At 44.6% G+C, this 16,014-nt stretch overlaps 1 protein-coding gene across 2 annotated transcripts; it reads left to right on the top strand.

The window, feature by feature from the left end:
• Window positions 1-1,578: 1,578 nt before the first annotated feature.
• On the top strand, window positions 1,579-14,366 carry plscr3.L (phospholipid scramblase 3 L homeolog). 2 transcript variants are annotated; one of them, XM_018250522.2, is made up of 8 exons: window positions 1,579-1,747; window positions 4,374-4,423; window positions 4,758-4,987; window positions 6,207-6,249; window positions 9,864-10,084; window positions 10,643-10,804; window positions 12,390-12,551; window positions 14,094-14,366. In XM_018250522.2, exons 2-8 carry the CDS (start codon window positions 4,411-4,413, stop codon window positions 14,151-14,153), a joined length of 891 nt encoding a protein of 296 aa, XP_018106011.1. In that variant the 5' UTR covers window positions 1,579-1,747; window positions 4,374-4,410; the 3' UTR covers window positions 14,154-14,366.
• The last annotated feature ends 1,648 nt before the right edge of the window (window positions 14,367-16,014 follow it).

Genomic DNA, 16,014 nt, shown 5'->3' with positions numbered 1-16,014 from the left:
TCACAATTCAGCTTTCACCGTGGTTCCTGCATGTGGCTGCACAAAGGGAATGAATGACTGGTTGCTATGGGATACTGCCCCAGGAGACCTGAGTAATTAGTAATGAGTGAGCAGGTCAATATCTGAATAAAGAACCAGAGAGAATTCCCTGATCCGTTATATAGACTTTATATCTCATGTATATTATAATAACTCCTTATAATAATTAACTATTTCAGGTCAGGGGGCGGGGCAGTGCTGGGACAGTGACAGAGCAGGGGGTGGGTCCATGATTGCAGGGGGCGGGATTAGGACCCAGTGGAGTTCCAAATCAGGAAACTGGATAGGCCTTCCCAAAACAGGACTGGTGGAAAATCAATGCTGGAATTATGGGGCAAAAACTTTGCATTGTGGGGGAAAAACATAAAAAATTGCACTTTTTACACTGCTGGGTGGAGTTTAAAGAGCCCTGTGGACTCCATGCAGGTAATGGGCAGAACTGAATAGAATTAGAGGAGATAAAACCCCAGCTGCCCTGTATTTGATGCTTTTACCTATTAACAATATCAGTGCCGATGTTTATTTCTATCGTCCAGACAAAGTAACACACTGGCCAGGTGGAAACCCAAGCCCCCCCTCTATAGTAAGGGTTAATCCATGGGACTCACAACCTGGAATCTGTAGCATTAACTCCTGCACCATCTAGTCCACCGTAACACATACAGCAGGTAGCACAGTCTGGCATCTGTAGGGTTAATTCAGGATATACACAATTTGGCACCTGTAGAGTTAATCCATGGGATACACATCCTGACACATTTAGGGTTAATTCAGTACAGGGCCTGGCATCTGTAAGGTTAATTCATGGCATACAGCCTGGCATCTGCAGGGTTAATCCAATAAACATAGAGCATAGGAGTTGAAGGGTTAACCCAGAAATACATGGACTGGCACCTGCCCTGGTTCTGACAGAGGAGAGGCTGGCACACCCGGTGTTAAACAAAGTAAAGGAGTTAATGGGCAACACTGGTTTTAAGGATCATATTTGGCTTTTGACTGCACCCCTCTAGCTTTGGGGGCCACAGCTGAGCAAACAGAGCTGCCTGTGACTTACTGTATAGAGCCTGTCACTGGCACCCCTAAATAGAGCCTGGTACCCCTGTATAGAGCCTGGTACCCCTGTATAGAGCCTGGTACCCCTAAATAAAGCTTGGTACCCCTGTATAGAGCCTGGTACCCCTAAATAGAGCCTGGTACCCCTGTACAGAGCCTGACACCCCTGTATAGAGCCTGATACCCCTGTATAGAGCCTGATACCCCCCCCGTATAGAGCCTGACACCCCTGTATAGAGCCTGATCCCCCTGTATAGAGCATGATACCACTATATAGAGCCTGATCCCCCTGTATAGATCCTGATACCCCTGTATAGAGTCTGATACCCCTGTTTAAAGCCTGGTACTGGCACCCCAGCTGTATAACAGGGAATCCCTGCTGTGAGTAATACTCTGCCCCTCCCTCCCCTCCTCTGCCTGAGGGCCCCCTCCCTCCGTGTCTCTCCTCCCAGAGCTGCTCCCTCCCTCCCCCTCTCCAGGCAAAAATAGACAGAGAGAGAGAGAGACACACAGAGACAGAAACAGAGAAAGCGAGAGACAGAGAAAGAGACAGCGAGAGAGAGAGAGAGGAAGAAAGCGAGAGGGCGAGAGATCTGCCAAAGAGGGGGAGGGGCAGCAAGACCCCCAAGAACTGCTCCAGGGGGAGGGAAGAAAGGTAAGAAACTGCCCCAGGGCTGAACTAATTGCCCCGGAGTTCTCTGCCATTGTCTGTACCAGCCCTTTGTCTTTATGTCTGTCTGTTCCCCCTCCCATTGTGCCCCCCCTCTTTCTCCAGGCCCCTCCTGTTAACTGCCCCCCTATCCTACAGCCCCCCCTCTTTCTCACTGCTCCCCAGTTTGTCTCAGCCCCTTCACTGTGCCCCCCTCATTACCCCACCATCTGTTTCTCCCACGTCACCCCCTCTTTATCCGACACATTCTGTTACCCCATAATTATAATTGCCCCACATTTGTCACTGACCCTTCTCTTTGTCTCTCTACCCCTTTGTCTCATTGTTTAGCCCCCCCCATTTCACTTCCTTTTCCAGGATTCTTTTTTCTTTCTCTCCCCCCCCCGGGTTAAAACCTTTTTTTTAGAAAAAAATACCTTCCTGTACTTTTTGTTTTTCCCTATTAAAAACATTGGCATCAAGTAAAATACCAGCCAGGTGGCACCCCCTGACTCCCGGCACCTCTCTCTCCCTGACTCCCAGCACCTCTCTCTCGACTCCCAGCACCTCTCCCTCCCTGACTCCCGAAACCTCTCTCGACTCCCAGCACCTCTCCCTCCCTGACTCCCGGCACCTCTCTCGACTCCCAGCACCTCTCCCTCCCTGACTCCCAGCATCTCTCTCAACTCCCGGCACCTCTCCCTCCCCTCTCTGTGATGATTCAGAGCTTGAAGCATCAGCTGCCTTTAAACAATAGGTTTTATGTCTGCGCCCACACCCATCCAGCCCCCCCAAAACCCCACCCAGCCTCAAGCAGCACCCACTGTCCTACCCCCCGCCCCTAATAATGGCATCAATCTCCCAGGCTCTCAATGTGCCAGGTAGTCATGGCAACTGTACACAAACAAGCTCTGCACCCCTACTTTTCTACTGTACCCCCACACCCTTGTGGGACACAATTCAGACGTTTACTGTAATACACTGACCATTTCTACTATACGACCCCATTTCTACTATACGACCCCATTTCTACTAAACGACCCCATTTCCCCGCTGACCCTTTAATACTCCTGCTCCCCCATTTCCCGCATCTCCCCTTCCTGTTCTGTATTTGCTCCACTGTCCCTACTCAGATGTTGCCCAAGGTTTGGGGGGTGCACAGTTGACCCAACAGGCCACTAAGAGGCTCCTCCCCATTGTGTTTCCTCACAGCGCAGGTGTAGTGACAGGACAGGTAGATGGTTAACCCCTTTTGTACTGGAACAGACTATTGGCCAATTGGCTTTCACTGCTGCACCAACTGGAGGACTAGAGAGAGTGGGGGTGCAGGTTGGTGGCTGAGGGACATACATTACAGTGTATTGGGGGGCACAAAGTACAGTATGAAATCAAAATCACCCCCATTGCCGCCCTCATGGCCTCCACTCCTCTAATATTGTTACCATCAAACCCTCCATAACGAATTGTTAGACCTCTGGAGTAGGTCACCTTGTGGTGTTTCTGTACCCAGTGAGGCACCTTGAGTGGAACTTTGAGTAGAACCTTGAGTGGAACATTAAGTGGAACCTTGAGTAGAACCATGAGTAGAACCTTTAGTGGAACCTCAAGTAGAAGTTTGAGTAGAGCCTTGAGTGGAACCGTGAGTAGAAACTTGAGTGGAACATTCTGTGACTACTAAAGCAAATAAAGTTCTGTCTTGCATAAAAAAGGGCATTAACTCAAGGGATGAAAACATAATTATGCCTCTTTATAGGTCCTTGGTGAGGCCTCATCTGGAGTATGCAGTTCAGTTTTGGACTCCAGTCCTTAAGAGGGATATAAATGAGCTGGAGAGAGTGCAGAGACGTGCAACTAAATTGGTTAGAGGGACGGAAGACTTAAATTATGAGGGTAGACTGTCAAGGTTGGGGTTGTTTTCTCTGGAAAAAAGGCGCTTGTGAGGGGACATGATTACACTTTACAAGTACATTAGAGGACATTATAGACAAATGGCAGGGGACCTTTTTACCCATAAAGTGGATCACCGTACCAGAGGCCACCCCTTTAGACTAGAAGAAAAGAACTTTCATTTGAAGCAACGTAGAGGGTTCTTCACAGTCAGGACAGTGAGGTTGTGGAATGCACTGCCGGGTGATGTTGTGATGGCTGATTCAGTTAATGCCTTTAAGAATATCTTGGATGATTTTTTGGACAGACATAATATCCAAGGCTATTGTGATACTAAACTCTATAGTTAGTATAGGTATGGGTATATAGAATTTTAATTAAAAGTAGGGAGGGGTGTGTGTATAGATGATGGGTTTTCATTTGGAGGGGTTGAACTTGATGGACTTTGTCTTTTTTCAACCCAATTTAACTATGTAACTATGTAACTATTAAGTAGAATCTTAAGTAGAACCTTGAGTGGAACCTTGAGTAGAACCTTGAGTGGAGCTTTGAGTAGAACCTTGAGTGGAATCTTGAGAAGAACCTTGAGTGGACAGTCATTGACCCTGGGGAGAAGTCTTACAAGGAAACAACAAAAGCTTCCCAATAGGAAAGCAAATATTGATCCTTTACCCATGAAGGATTTTTTGGGCAGAGGGAGATGTCTGTCTGTCCTTCCTCTACATTTTGTATCTTGTCTGTCCAGCAGGAAGGCGGATGTTCCACTGAGAGGCGCAGTGAAGATGGCAGCTCCAGGTATGAAACCCCTATCACACACCTCCATATAAGCTGTGGGTACCCCAGTCACCATCACTTAGATTGCTAGCTCTGTTGGCCTGACATTCCATGAGATCAGGAGCAATAATACTGTAATGTCAGTAGAGGTTGGAGAGGCTGCTGCCTTCAAGGCCCACGTGGGTCAGCAGGTTGAAGCTGAAGGGTCCACGTTGTATAGAGGTAAGTTGGCTTCAGCCTTTCGATAGGTAAGTGGGTTATAGGTAAGTGGGTTACAGGTAAGTGGGTTTAGGCTATAGGTCCAGTGTTACCTGACTGATGGCAAATAAATAATATCAATGTCTCTCTCTTCTAGGTTACCCCTCACCTCCTGCTGGATATGTTAGTCCTCCATACCCCTCCCCACCATATCCGGGCCCCTCTGCTCCTCCTGCCCCTACCCCGGGTTTCCATGACTATCCCGGATCACCCCAGCATCACATGTCTGCTCCATTGCACCCACAACCCGACCTCCCTCCTGGGGTAGCTCCTTACCTGCCCGTGAGCAGCGGGACTGCACTCAGTGGGTTGGAATACCTCAGTCAGGTACCGGTCTCTTTGCTCATCTCTGTCTGTGGTCACATTCCCTATTGTCTGTCTCTGCTGGGAAATGAGGAGTCTACAGAGTTTAGAGCATTTGGTGCCTCACCCTTTTTGTATTGAAATCATTGGGTTACCATATACAAGTCTAGTCTATGTGCATCAGTAAAGTCTGCTCCATCTGTAGTACTTCTCCTTTACCTGCTTCTACCTTCCCTGGCTGGACATAGAGCTCATCTCACCTGTCACTTTCTCCTCCATGATGTCCCAGGTCTCTCTTCTACCAACCCCTTCCTCTATGTCCCATGTCTAATTGATTTGTGCCTGTCTCTCGCCTTACTCCCTCTAGTCTGTCTCTCGCTTCACTCCCTCTAGTCTGTCTCTTGCCTCACTCCCTCTAGTCTGTCTCTCGCTTCACTCCCTCTAGTCTGTCTCTCGCCTCACTCCCTCTAGTCTGTCTCTCGCTTCACTCCCTCTAGTCTGTCTCTCGCCTCACTCCCTCTAGTCTGTCTCTCGCCTCACTCCCTCTAGTCTGTCTCTCGCTTCACTCCCTCTAGTATGTCTCTCGCCTCACTCCCTCTAGTCTGTCTCTCGCTTCACTCCCTCTAGTCTGTCTCTCGCCTCACTCCCTCTAGTCTGTCTCTCGCTTCACTCCCTCTAGTCTGTCTCTCACCTCACTCCCTATAGTCTGTCTATCGCCTCACTCCCTCTAGTCTGTCTCTCGCCTCACTCCCTCTAGTCTGTCTCTCGCTTCACTCCCTCTAGTCTGTCTCTCGCCTCACTCCCTCTAGTCTGTCTCTCGCTTCACTCCCTCTAGTCTGTCTCTCACCTCACTCCCTTTAGTCTGTCTCTCACCTCACTCCCTCTAGTCTGTCTCTCGCTTCACTCCCTCTAGTCTGTCTCTCGCTTCACTCCCTCTAGTCTGTCTCTCGCAACTCTATAAAGAGACCTTCTCTACTTGTCTCTAACAGGGGCTGCTGTTAGATATGAGAAGTTGGTTGGTATCTCCTCTGTATTTTTCTTATGTCCATATGTACACAATCCCCCCCCCCTGAAATTTTAGGAGTTGGGTTTCCAGCTGGTGTATGAATGAGTCAATGGGCACCTGTGAATTGAAAGTGCCCTCCTTCCTTTTTTAGACTGTCAGAGGTTGTTGTTGAAGAGCGGGGTCTCTAATGGTTCATTCCTGGGATGTTTGTCTCATGGGCTCCTCTGTGTATTTCAGGTTGATCAAATTCTCATTCACCAGAAGACAGAAGCTCTGGAGGGTAAGTGGCTGCTATTTATTAGGGGCTGATCTAAAGCTGAATATTCTATACGGCTCCATGTGATAATAATTCTATAATACACAAAAGCCAAGAATATCTTGTAAATGTAATCCTTATAAATGCGGCTCCATGTGGTAATTATTCTATACGGCTCCATGTGGTAATTATTCTATAGGACTCCAAGTGATTATTAATCTATACGGCTCCACATGATAATTAATCTATACGGCTCCATGTGATAATTAATCTAAATGGCTCCACGTGATAATTAATCTATATGGCTCCATGTGATAATCTATACGGCTCCAAATGATAATTATTCTATACGGCTCCATGTGATTATTAATCTATATGGCTCCATGTGATAATTATTCTATACGGCTCCATGTGATTATTAATCTATACGGCTCCATGTGATAATTATTCTATACCGCTCCATGTGATTATTAATCTATACGGCTCCATGTGATAATCTATATGGCTCCATGTGATAATTATTCTATATGGCTCCATGTGATAATTATACTATATGGCTCCATGTGATAATTAATTTATACGGCTCCATGTGACAATTATGCTATACGAGTCCATGAGATAGTTAATCTATACAGCTCCACATGATAATTAATCTATACCGCTCCATGTGATAATTATTCTATACGGTTCAGTGTGAAAATTAATTTATACAACTCCATATAGAGGCAGACACTAGGCCAGGGGTAACTCTGGGGCAAGTCATTAAAATGCAAAAGACCAATGAAAATCCCTGCTGATGTGAGTAAAGAGGCCCGTCCCATGTGTATGCAAATCAGCAGGAATGCTGGGAAAGGGCCCTTGTTTCACTAGTTTTCCATCAACTGGGTTTTTAAAGTGGACCTGTCACCTACACATAAAAAGCTGCATAATGACAGTCCTTTGCAAATTAAATATGGAAACCCAAAAATTTATTTTCATTAAAACATTCATACCTGTTATAAAGGTGTTTAAATATCTAAACTGTCAATCAAATATTACCTGCCCCGCCTCTATGCCCGTGGTATAGAGGAGGGGCAGTCAATTACTTTCACTTTCCATTCAGCACTTCCTAGAAGTCACTGCTCTCCTCACATTCCCCCTTTCCTCCTCAGGCTCTATAATTGTATAGGGCACTACACATGGACATTAGGTCCCCCATCCTGGTGCATACACAAGATATTGGGGTGATACACAATTTCCCTTAATAACCGTGTCCACAAAATGGCAGCTGCCTGCTTGCTGTGATTGTATAATTCCAAGGCAGAAGGAAACAAAATTTAAATAATAAATACAGTGTAAGTAAAGTTTATTTTGCTCAACTAACATGATAGAAAAGAATTTGAAATGATTTCTTAGGGTGACAGGTCCCCTTTAAGGGACCCTTTTAATAGCGCTCCTCCCTGCACTGAAATCCAGTTTTTTAAAAGAATGTTTTTTTTAAAATGGACTTTTAGCCATCAGGTGCCAGTCTAGTTATTACACAGGGTTCCTTCAGTCTCTGGAACTGCACTTTGGGAAGCGGCAGTCTTTCTTTACTGCAATGCTGCAAATTGACATTAGTACCCCCTTCCCACCTTCCCCAGACGCTGATGGGAACAGAACTGAACCTGCTGAGCCTGGTCCCACAATAAAACCCCCCCTGTCTCTTCATTATATACAGTGAGAGACAATGGGTCCTGACACCCCCATGCACCCCTTACTCTTTACAGACCTTGATGTTGTTGGGCTGCAGAGCAATGTCTCTTATAGTTGGTACACGAGTTGCTCCATTTCCCAGCAGCCCCTACTGAGCATGCTCACTGAGCTCTCACACACAGTGGACACTCCATCTGCAAATTAAAAAACACATGTTAAAGTGGTTGTTCCCCTTTAAATGAACTGTTGGTATGATGTAGAGAGGGATATTCTGAGACAATTTGCGATTTGTTTTCATTTTTTATTATTTGTGGTTTTTGAGTTATTTAGCTTTTTATTCAGCAGCTCAATTTGCAATTTCAGCAGTCTGGTTGCTAGGGTCCAAATTCCCCTAGCAACTATGCATTGATTTGAATAAGAGACTGGAATATGAATAGGAGAGGCCTGAATAGAAACACAAGGAATAAAAAGTAGAAATAACAATACATTTGTAGCCTTACAGAGTATTTGTTTTTTAGATGGGGTCAGTGACCTCCATTTGAAAGCTGGAAAGAGTCAGAAGAAAGAGGCAAATAATTTAAAAACTATAAAAAGGAAGAATAAAGGTCAATAGAAAAGTTGTTTAGAAGTAGCCATTGTATAACATACTAAAAGTTAATGTAAAAGTGTCCCACCCCTTTTATTTCCTAAATTAAAAGAGCAGTAGAAGTAATCTGCACGAATAAGTGTGCGGCACTTAGTTCCCCTTTAAAACAAGATGGCAGCACACAGTGAGTGTTTCCCATGCTGGTGCTGGTCAGGGACTAAGACAAGTCCAGACACGTGTAATTCCTTATGGGAGAAATAGCCGGAGCAGGGGCCACACCCACTGTGTATAGAGATATAGAGAGTATAGAGAATATAGAGATATAGAGATTATAGAGAATATATAGAGAATATAGAGAGTATAGAGAATATAGAGATATAGAGAGTAAAGAGAATATAGAGATATAGAGAATATATAGAGAATATAGATATAGAGAGTAAAGAGAATATAGAGATATAGAGAATATAGAGAGTAAAGAGAATATAGAGATATAGAGAGTAAAGAGAATATAGAGATATAGAGTATATAGAGAGTAAAGAGAATATAGAGATATAGAGAGTAAAGAGAATATAGAGAATATAGAGAGTAAAGAGAATATAGAGATATAAAGAGTAAAGAGAATATAGAGATATAGAGAATATATAGAGTAAAGAGAATATAGAGAATATAGAGAGTAAAGAGAATATAGAGATATAGAGAGTATAGCGATAAAGAGAATATAGAGAGTATAGAGAGTATACAGATATAGAGAGTATAGAGAATATAGAGCGTATAGAGAATATAGAGCGTATAGAGAATATAGAGAGTATAGAGAATATAGAGCAGAATATAGAGAGTATAGAGAATATAGAGCGTATAGAGAATATAGAGAGTATAGAGAATATAGAAAGTATAGAGAATATAGAGAGTATTGAGAATATAGAGCGTATAGAGAATATAGAGAATATAGAGAGTAAAGAGAATATAGAGATAAAGAGAGTATAGAGAGTATAGAGAGTATAGAGAGTATAGAGAGTATAGAGAGTATAGAGAATATAGAGAGTAAAGAGAATATACAGATATAGAGATTATAGAGAATATAGAGAGTAAAGAGAGTATAGAGAGTAAAGAGAATATACAGATATAGAGTGTATAGAGAGTATAGAGAATATATAGAGTATAGAGAGTATAGAGAGTATAGAGAGTATAGAGAGTATAGAGAGTATAGAGAATATACAGATATAGAGAGTATAGAGAGTATAGAGAGTATAGAGAATATACAGATATAGAGAGTATAGAGGCGTGAGCTGGTGGTTCCCCATAACCAGTAGAACAGGAAAGTGTCAGAGAGACAAAGACAATAAATAACTTATTAGTGACTCATGTGTTTCCTCTGCAGCTGTTACTGGGTTTGAGACCTGCAACCAGTATGAGCTGCTGAGCATTGTGGGACAGAGGATCTTCTCTGTACAGGAGCGGAGCTCACTCTGTGCCCGGTGCTGCTGCGGATCCCTCCGACCCCTTAACCTCCAGGTCTGCGACCCCTCTGGCCGTGAAGTCATTCACTTTATCCGTCCTCTCAAATGTACCAGCTGCTGTTTCCCATGTTGTCTGCAAGAGGTAATGTGCTGCCATACTGCGCTACTGCCTATTCACTCCCCATATATCCCTCCCACCATACTGCGCTACTGCCTATTCACTCCCCATATATCCCTCCCACCATACTGCGCTACTGCCTATTCACTCCTCATATATCCCTCCCACCATACTGCGCTACTGCCTATTCACTCCCCATATATCCCTCCCACCATACTGCCCAACTGCCACTTATATCCCTCCCACAATACTGCCCAACTGCCACTTATATCCCTCCCACTGTTTTGCCCAACTGCCACTTATATCCCTCCCACCATACTGCCCAACTGCCACTTATATCCCTCCCACCATACTGCCCAACTGCCACTTATATCCCTCCCACCATACTGCCCAACTGCCACTTATATCCCTCCCACCATACTCACCCAACTGCCACTTATATCCCTCCCACCATACTGCCCAACTGCCACTTATATCCCTCCCACCGTACTGCGCTACTGCTTGTGTTCTACTTACAAACACTACACTGTATATTGGCCGCACACTTCTCATTTTGCTTCTCATTATTCTCATGTCCCACAGCTGGAAGTGCAGAGCCCCCCGGGACACACTGTGGGGTACGTGGCTCAGTCGTGGCACCCCTTTGTCCCCAAATATTCTCTGCTGACTGAGACGCGGGAGCCGGTGCTGAAGGTTGTAGGACCCTGTATCATGTCAAGCTGCTGTGGGGACATCGACTTCCAGGTATGAGCCAATCACATTTCGGCAGTCTCTCTCCTGTCTGTCTCTCCAGTCACCCCCTCAGCACTCTCTCCTGTCTGTCTCTCCAGTTACTCTCTCAGCAGTCTCTCTCCTGTCTGTCTCTCCAGTCACTCTCTCAGCAGTCTCTCCTGTCTGTCTCTCCAGTCACCCCCTCAGCACTCTCTCTCCTGTCTGTCTCTCCAGTCACCCCCTCAGCACTCTCTCCTGTCTGTCTCTCCAGTCACTCTCTCAGCAGTCTCTCTCCTGTCTGTCTCTCCAGTCACCCCCTCAGCACTCTCTCCTGTCTGTCTCTCCAGTCACTCTCTCAGCAGTCTCTCTCCTGTCTGTCTCTCCAGTCACTCTCTCAGCAGTCTCTCCTGTCTGTCTCTCCAGTCACCCCCTCAGCACTCTCTCTCTCCTGTCTGTCTCTCCAGTCACCCCCTCAGCACTCTCTCCTGTCTGTCTCTCCAGTCACTCTCTCAGAAGTCTCTCTCCTGTCTGTCTCTCCAGTCACCCCCTCAGCACTCTCTCCTGTCTGTCTCTCCAGTCACTCTCTCAGAAGTCTCTCTCCTGTCTGTCTCTCCAGTCACCCCCTCAGCACTCTCTCCTGTCTGTCTCTCCAGTCACTTTCTCAGCACTCTCTCCTGTCTGTCTCTCCAGTCACCCCCTCAGCACTCTCTCTCCTGTCTGTCTTTCCAGTCACTCTCTCAGCACTCTCTCCTGTCTGTCTCTCCAGTCACCCCCTCAGCACTCTCTCTCATGTCTGTCTCTCCAGTCACCCCTCAGCAGTCTCTCTCCTGTCTGTCTCTCCATTCACTCTCTCAGCACTCTCTCTCCTGTCTGTCTCTCCAGTCACTCTATCAGCAGTCTCTCTCCTGTCTGTCTCTCCAGTCACTCTCTCAGCAGTCTCTCTCCTGTCTGTCTCTCCAGTCACCCCCTCAGCACTCTCTCTCCTGTCTGTCCCACCAGTCACCCTCACAGCAGTCTCTCTCCTGTCTGTCTCTCCATTCACTCTCTCAGCACTCTCTCTCTCCTGTCTGTCTCTCCAGTCAATCCCTCAGCACTCTCTCTCCTGTCTGTCTCTCCAGTCACTCCCTCAGCACTCTCTCTCCTGTCTGTCTCTCCAGTCTCTCCCTCCACACTCTCTCTCCTGTCTGTCTCTCCAGTCACTCTCTCTGCACTCTCTCTCCTGTCTGTCTCTCCAGTCACCCCCTCAGCAGTCTCTCTCCTGTTTGTCTCTCCAGTCACTCTATCAGCAGTCTCTCTCCTGTCTGTCTCTCCAGTCTCTCTCTCAGCAGTCTCTCTCCTGTCTGTCTCTCCAGTCTCTCTCTCAGCAGTCTCTCTCCTGTCTGTCTCTCCAGTCACTCCCTCAGCAGTCTCTCTCCTGTCTGTCTCTCCAGTCAGTCTCTCAGCAGTCTCTCTCCTGTCTGTCTCTCTAGTCACTCTCTCAGCAGTCTCTCTCCTGTCTGTCTGTCCAGTCACTCACTCAGCAGTCTCTCTCCTGTCTGTCTGTCCAGTCAGTCTCTCAGCAGTCTCTCTCCTGTCTGTCTCTCCTCCATATTAAGCGTTTGGTGTGTTTGTGCCGCAGGTGAAGCCTCTGTGTGAGTCTCGCAGTGTCGGTCGGATCAGTAAACACTGGGGTGGGTTGACCAAGGAAATCTTCACGGACGCAGATAATTTTGGGATCCAGTTCCCCAAAGATATTGATGTGAAAATGAAAGCGGTGTTACTGGGGGCCTGTTTCCTGCTGGTGAGTATTGGGGCTCCGCGGGGGAGGGGCCAGTATAAAGGGGTTGTTCATGTTTGTAACAAAATGTCACAGAAATAGTTAACAGAAAAAGTACAGTTGAAGAGATATTCACCTCAGAAGTTTCCCTGTACTAATCCTTCAGTTCCACACGGACCCTGTGCTGGGAGGGGGTCACTGACCCCAAAAACACTACAGCGTTGACTTCCTCTTCCTTATATGACATCACACATTGTACTGAACTCCTATTGGCTGAGTCTGCTGTCAATCTGCCACTGCTTCCTGTGCTGAGGAACTTGAGCAGCATCAGGTCCTGGAGAGAAACTGAATTTTTGTGCATAAAGCAAAATATGTTTCTGGTATAAATCCCTATAACATTTCGTTTGGTATTTAGAGCTCTACATCTTGTTCCAGACGTGAAACACTTAGCGGCATATTTATCAAGGGTCGAGTTTCGAATGGGAAATTGAATTCAAACAGACCAACCGAAATTAAGTCAAAGTTTTTTTTGGGACGAATAGGTCAGTTTTCTATCATATAGATCCGTATTCGGCTGAATTCGAATCATTCAAATCAAATTAATAGCAAAATCCATCAAATTCAATTGTTTGTTATTTATATACTCAGTCTGTTAACCCTTTCCATTACACCTGAGTCATCAACCAATGAGCAAATCATGTGACTGGTTACACTGCACAAGCAACCAATGAGTCACTAGGGGGAGGGCAGGATCAATGTCCAATAGGAAACAAGTAAGGGCAAAGCCTGGGCATGATGATGTCATCATATAGGTGTGTCAGGTTCAGAATAGGCCCCTCCCATCCCTGCAGAAGACTGGTCAGAGTGACAGGAGAAGGACTGAGTTAACAGGAATATAAATGAGATCTCTCAATGGCATCGTTACTTTTTGTTATGGAAAATGCTTCTTCTAACACATTCACAGCATTCTTAGTGGATTCAGAAGATTTGTACATTGAAGGTGAACAATGACAGATTTCCACCTGAAGTGTCTGATTGGCCAGTTTAATCACAATTAAATCACAATTAAATCACAATTAAATCATAAATAAATCACGATTAAATCACAATTAAATCACAATTAAATCACTATTAAACTACAATTAAATCACTATTAAACTACAATTAAATCACAATTAAATCTCAATTAAATCACAATTAAATCACTATTAAACTACAATTAAATCACAATTAAATCTCAATTAAATCACAATTAAATCACTATTAAATCACAATTAAATCTCAATTAAATCACAATTAAATCACAATTAAATTACAATTAAATTACAATTAAATCACTATTAAACTACAATTAAATCACAATTAAATCACTATTAAACTACAATTAAATCACAATTAAATCACAATGTAATCAGGGGGTTGCTGCTTTATTCACTGTCCCTCTCATACCCCATGGTCTGACCATTCCCCCCGGGGCGAGAAGAAGGGAAGGGTGCAGGGAGTACCATTGTGCAACTCCCAGCTCACTGATACAGTAACGTTACACAAATACTTTTTATTTTACAGGATTATGTCTTTTTCGAGAGATCCAGAGCGAAGCCGGAACGTCACACAGTGATCAGTTAATGATTTCCCCAAACAACTACAGTCGCCCCCTACAGACCAAATAGAATTTCATGTGCCTTCAGCTCAGACACCAAAGTACCCCAGTCACTTCATATAAGGATTTGGACTCATGGTTTACTTATGTATAAACACTCTGTACAATTCTATATTATATATATATATATATATCCGCCTATCTATTTGTAGTCTGGAATAAATAATATTACTCACTTATCTGCTGGGATATGGATTCTGTCAGGACTACTCCAGTCAGTACCGACAGGACAATGATCTGATGGAGCGAATTGGTTCTGAACAGACAGAATGGAAACCCCACCCAGGAGTGTTTCATGAGATTGACCAGACGGGGGCGCTGTTTAATAGGAATTGCTGAATGCTGGAGATGAATTAAAGGGGAAGTTGAGCTTTAAATGAAAGACAAGGGTGTAAGTACTGAGCCTGAACTTCTGCCTGACCCAAGAGGAATACGGGGCCCAGTGGGGCTCTGACCGCTTTGTGTTTCACTAAATCCTTCTGACAAATGCCATTCATTACTAGTGATGGGCCAATTTATTCGCCAGTGTTTCCCCGCCAGTGAATAAATTTGTGAAAATTGCAACGAAAATTCGCCGGCGTTTATACATTTTTTTTTTGAGGCCGGCGACAATTCCGACTCCGGCGACAATTAAAGGCGCCCATTGACTTTAATGTGCGTCAAATTGTTGCCGCCATCAAAATCCGCGTTTGGCGAATTTTCGCAGTCTCATGAATTTCGCAGGAAATGAGCGAATTTTTTGGCGAAGTAAAACAGGAGAAATTCACCCATCACTATTGATTACATTTAAGAGGGGCCCTAAAGACTTTGCACCCAATAACTTCTATTTATCAACTGAAATTATTTCTATACTGTACCCCCCCATACCAGGAGTCATTGGGTCATACCATTTCTCAGCAGGAGGGAGAAGTGGCCGTTCCCATGGAAGTGAAGGGAAAGTATTGAGTTGGGTCAAGTGAATTGGAGGAAATCCAGACTTACCCAAGAGAAACATTTGTATCAGTTCAGACCACTCTCAAATAACTGACTTTAAAGGGGTTGTTCCCTTTAGAATGAACTTTTAGTATGATATAGGGAGTGATATTATAAGACAATTTGGTATTGGGTTTGAATTTTTATTATTTGTGGCTTTTGAGTTATTTCGCTTTTTATTCAGCAACTTTCCAGTTTGTAGTTTCAGCCATCTGGTTGCTATGGTCCAAATTCCCCTAGCAACCATGCATTAATTTGAATAAGAGACTGGAATATGAATAGGAGAGGCCTGAATAGAAAGATGAGGAATAAAAAGTGGCAATAACAATACATCTGTAGCCTTACAGAGCTTTTGATTTTTAGAAGGGGTCAGTGACCCCCATTTGAGAGCTGGATAGTGTCAGAAGAAAAAGGCAAAATAATTAAAAATAACATAAATAATGAAGACCAACTGAAAAGTTGCTTAGAATTGCACATTCTATAACATATTACAAGTTAAATTAAAGGTGAACCGCCCCTTTAATGCTACATCGCCATCTGGTGGCCCAGAAAAAAGGGCAAAATGAAAAAGAGAAACTGAATGGGGGAGGGAAGGGAGAAATCCGAGGGTAAAATGTATGAGAGGAGGGAATTGGGAGGCATAAAAAGGGGGAAAACATGAAGGGAGGAGCAGATTGGGGGGCAGAAGGTTTATAAGTAAGAGGAGCTCATAGATTTGTGGGCAGTGAATTTGGGAGCCACTCTGAGCTGAGAGTCTGTTGAGGATTCGGGAGGAATATATACAATTATACAATATGTAGCTGTGTGTAATATATATATATATATGTGTGTGTGTAATATGTGTGTATGTATATG

Source organism: Xenopus laevis, chromosome 3L (genome assembly GCF_017654675.1).
Source record: "Xenopus laevis strain J_2021 chromosome 3L, Xenopus_laevis_v10.1, whole genome shotgun sequence".
NCBI classification, from domain to species: Eukaryota; Metazoa; Chordata; class Amphibia; order Anura; family Pipidae; genus Xenopus; species Xenopus laevis.
Note: the sequence above shows the minus strand (reverse complement) of the source record. Positions and strands in the feature narration are given on the sequence as shown.

Excerpts from the sequence above, each read along its gene's own strand:
- plscr3.L (XM_018250522.2), top strand. Across the intron at positions 4,988-6,206 it reads GGTTGGAATACCTCAGTCAG|GTTGATCAAATTCTCATTCA; the intron begins GTACCGGTCTCT and ends TGTGTATTTCAG. Across the intron at positions 10,085-10,642 it reads TCCCATGTTGTCTGCAAGAG|CTGGAAGTGCAGAGCCCCCC; the intron begins GTAATGTGCTGC and ends CATGTCCCACAG.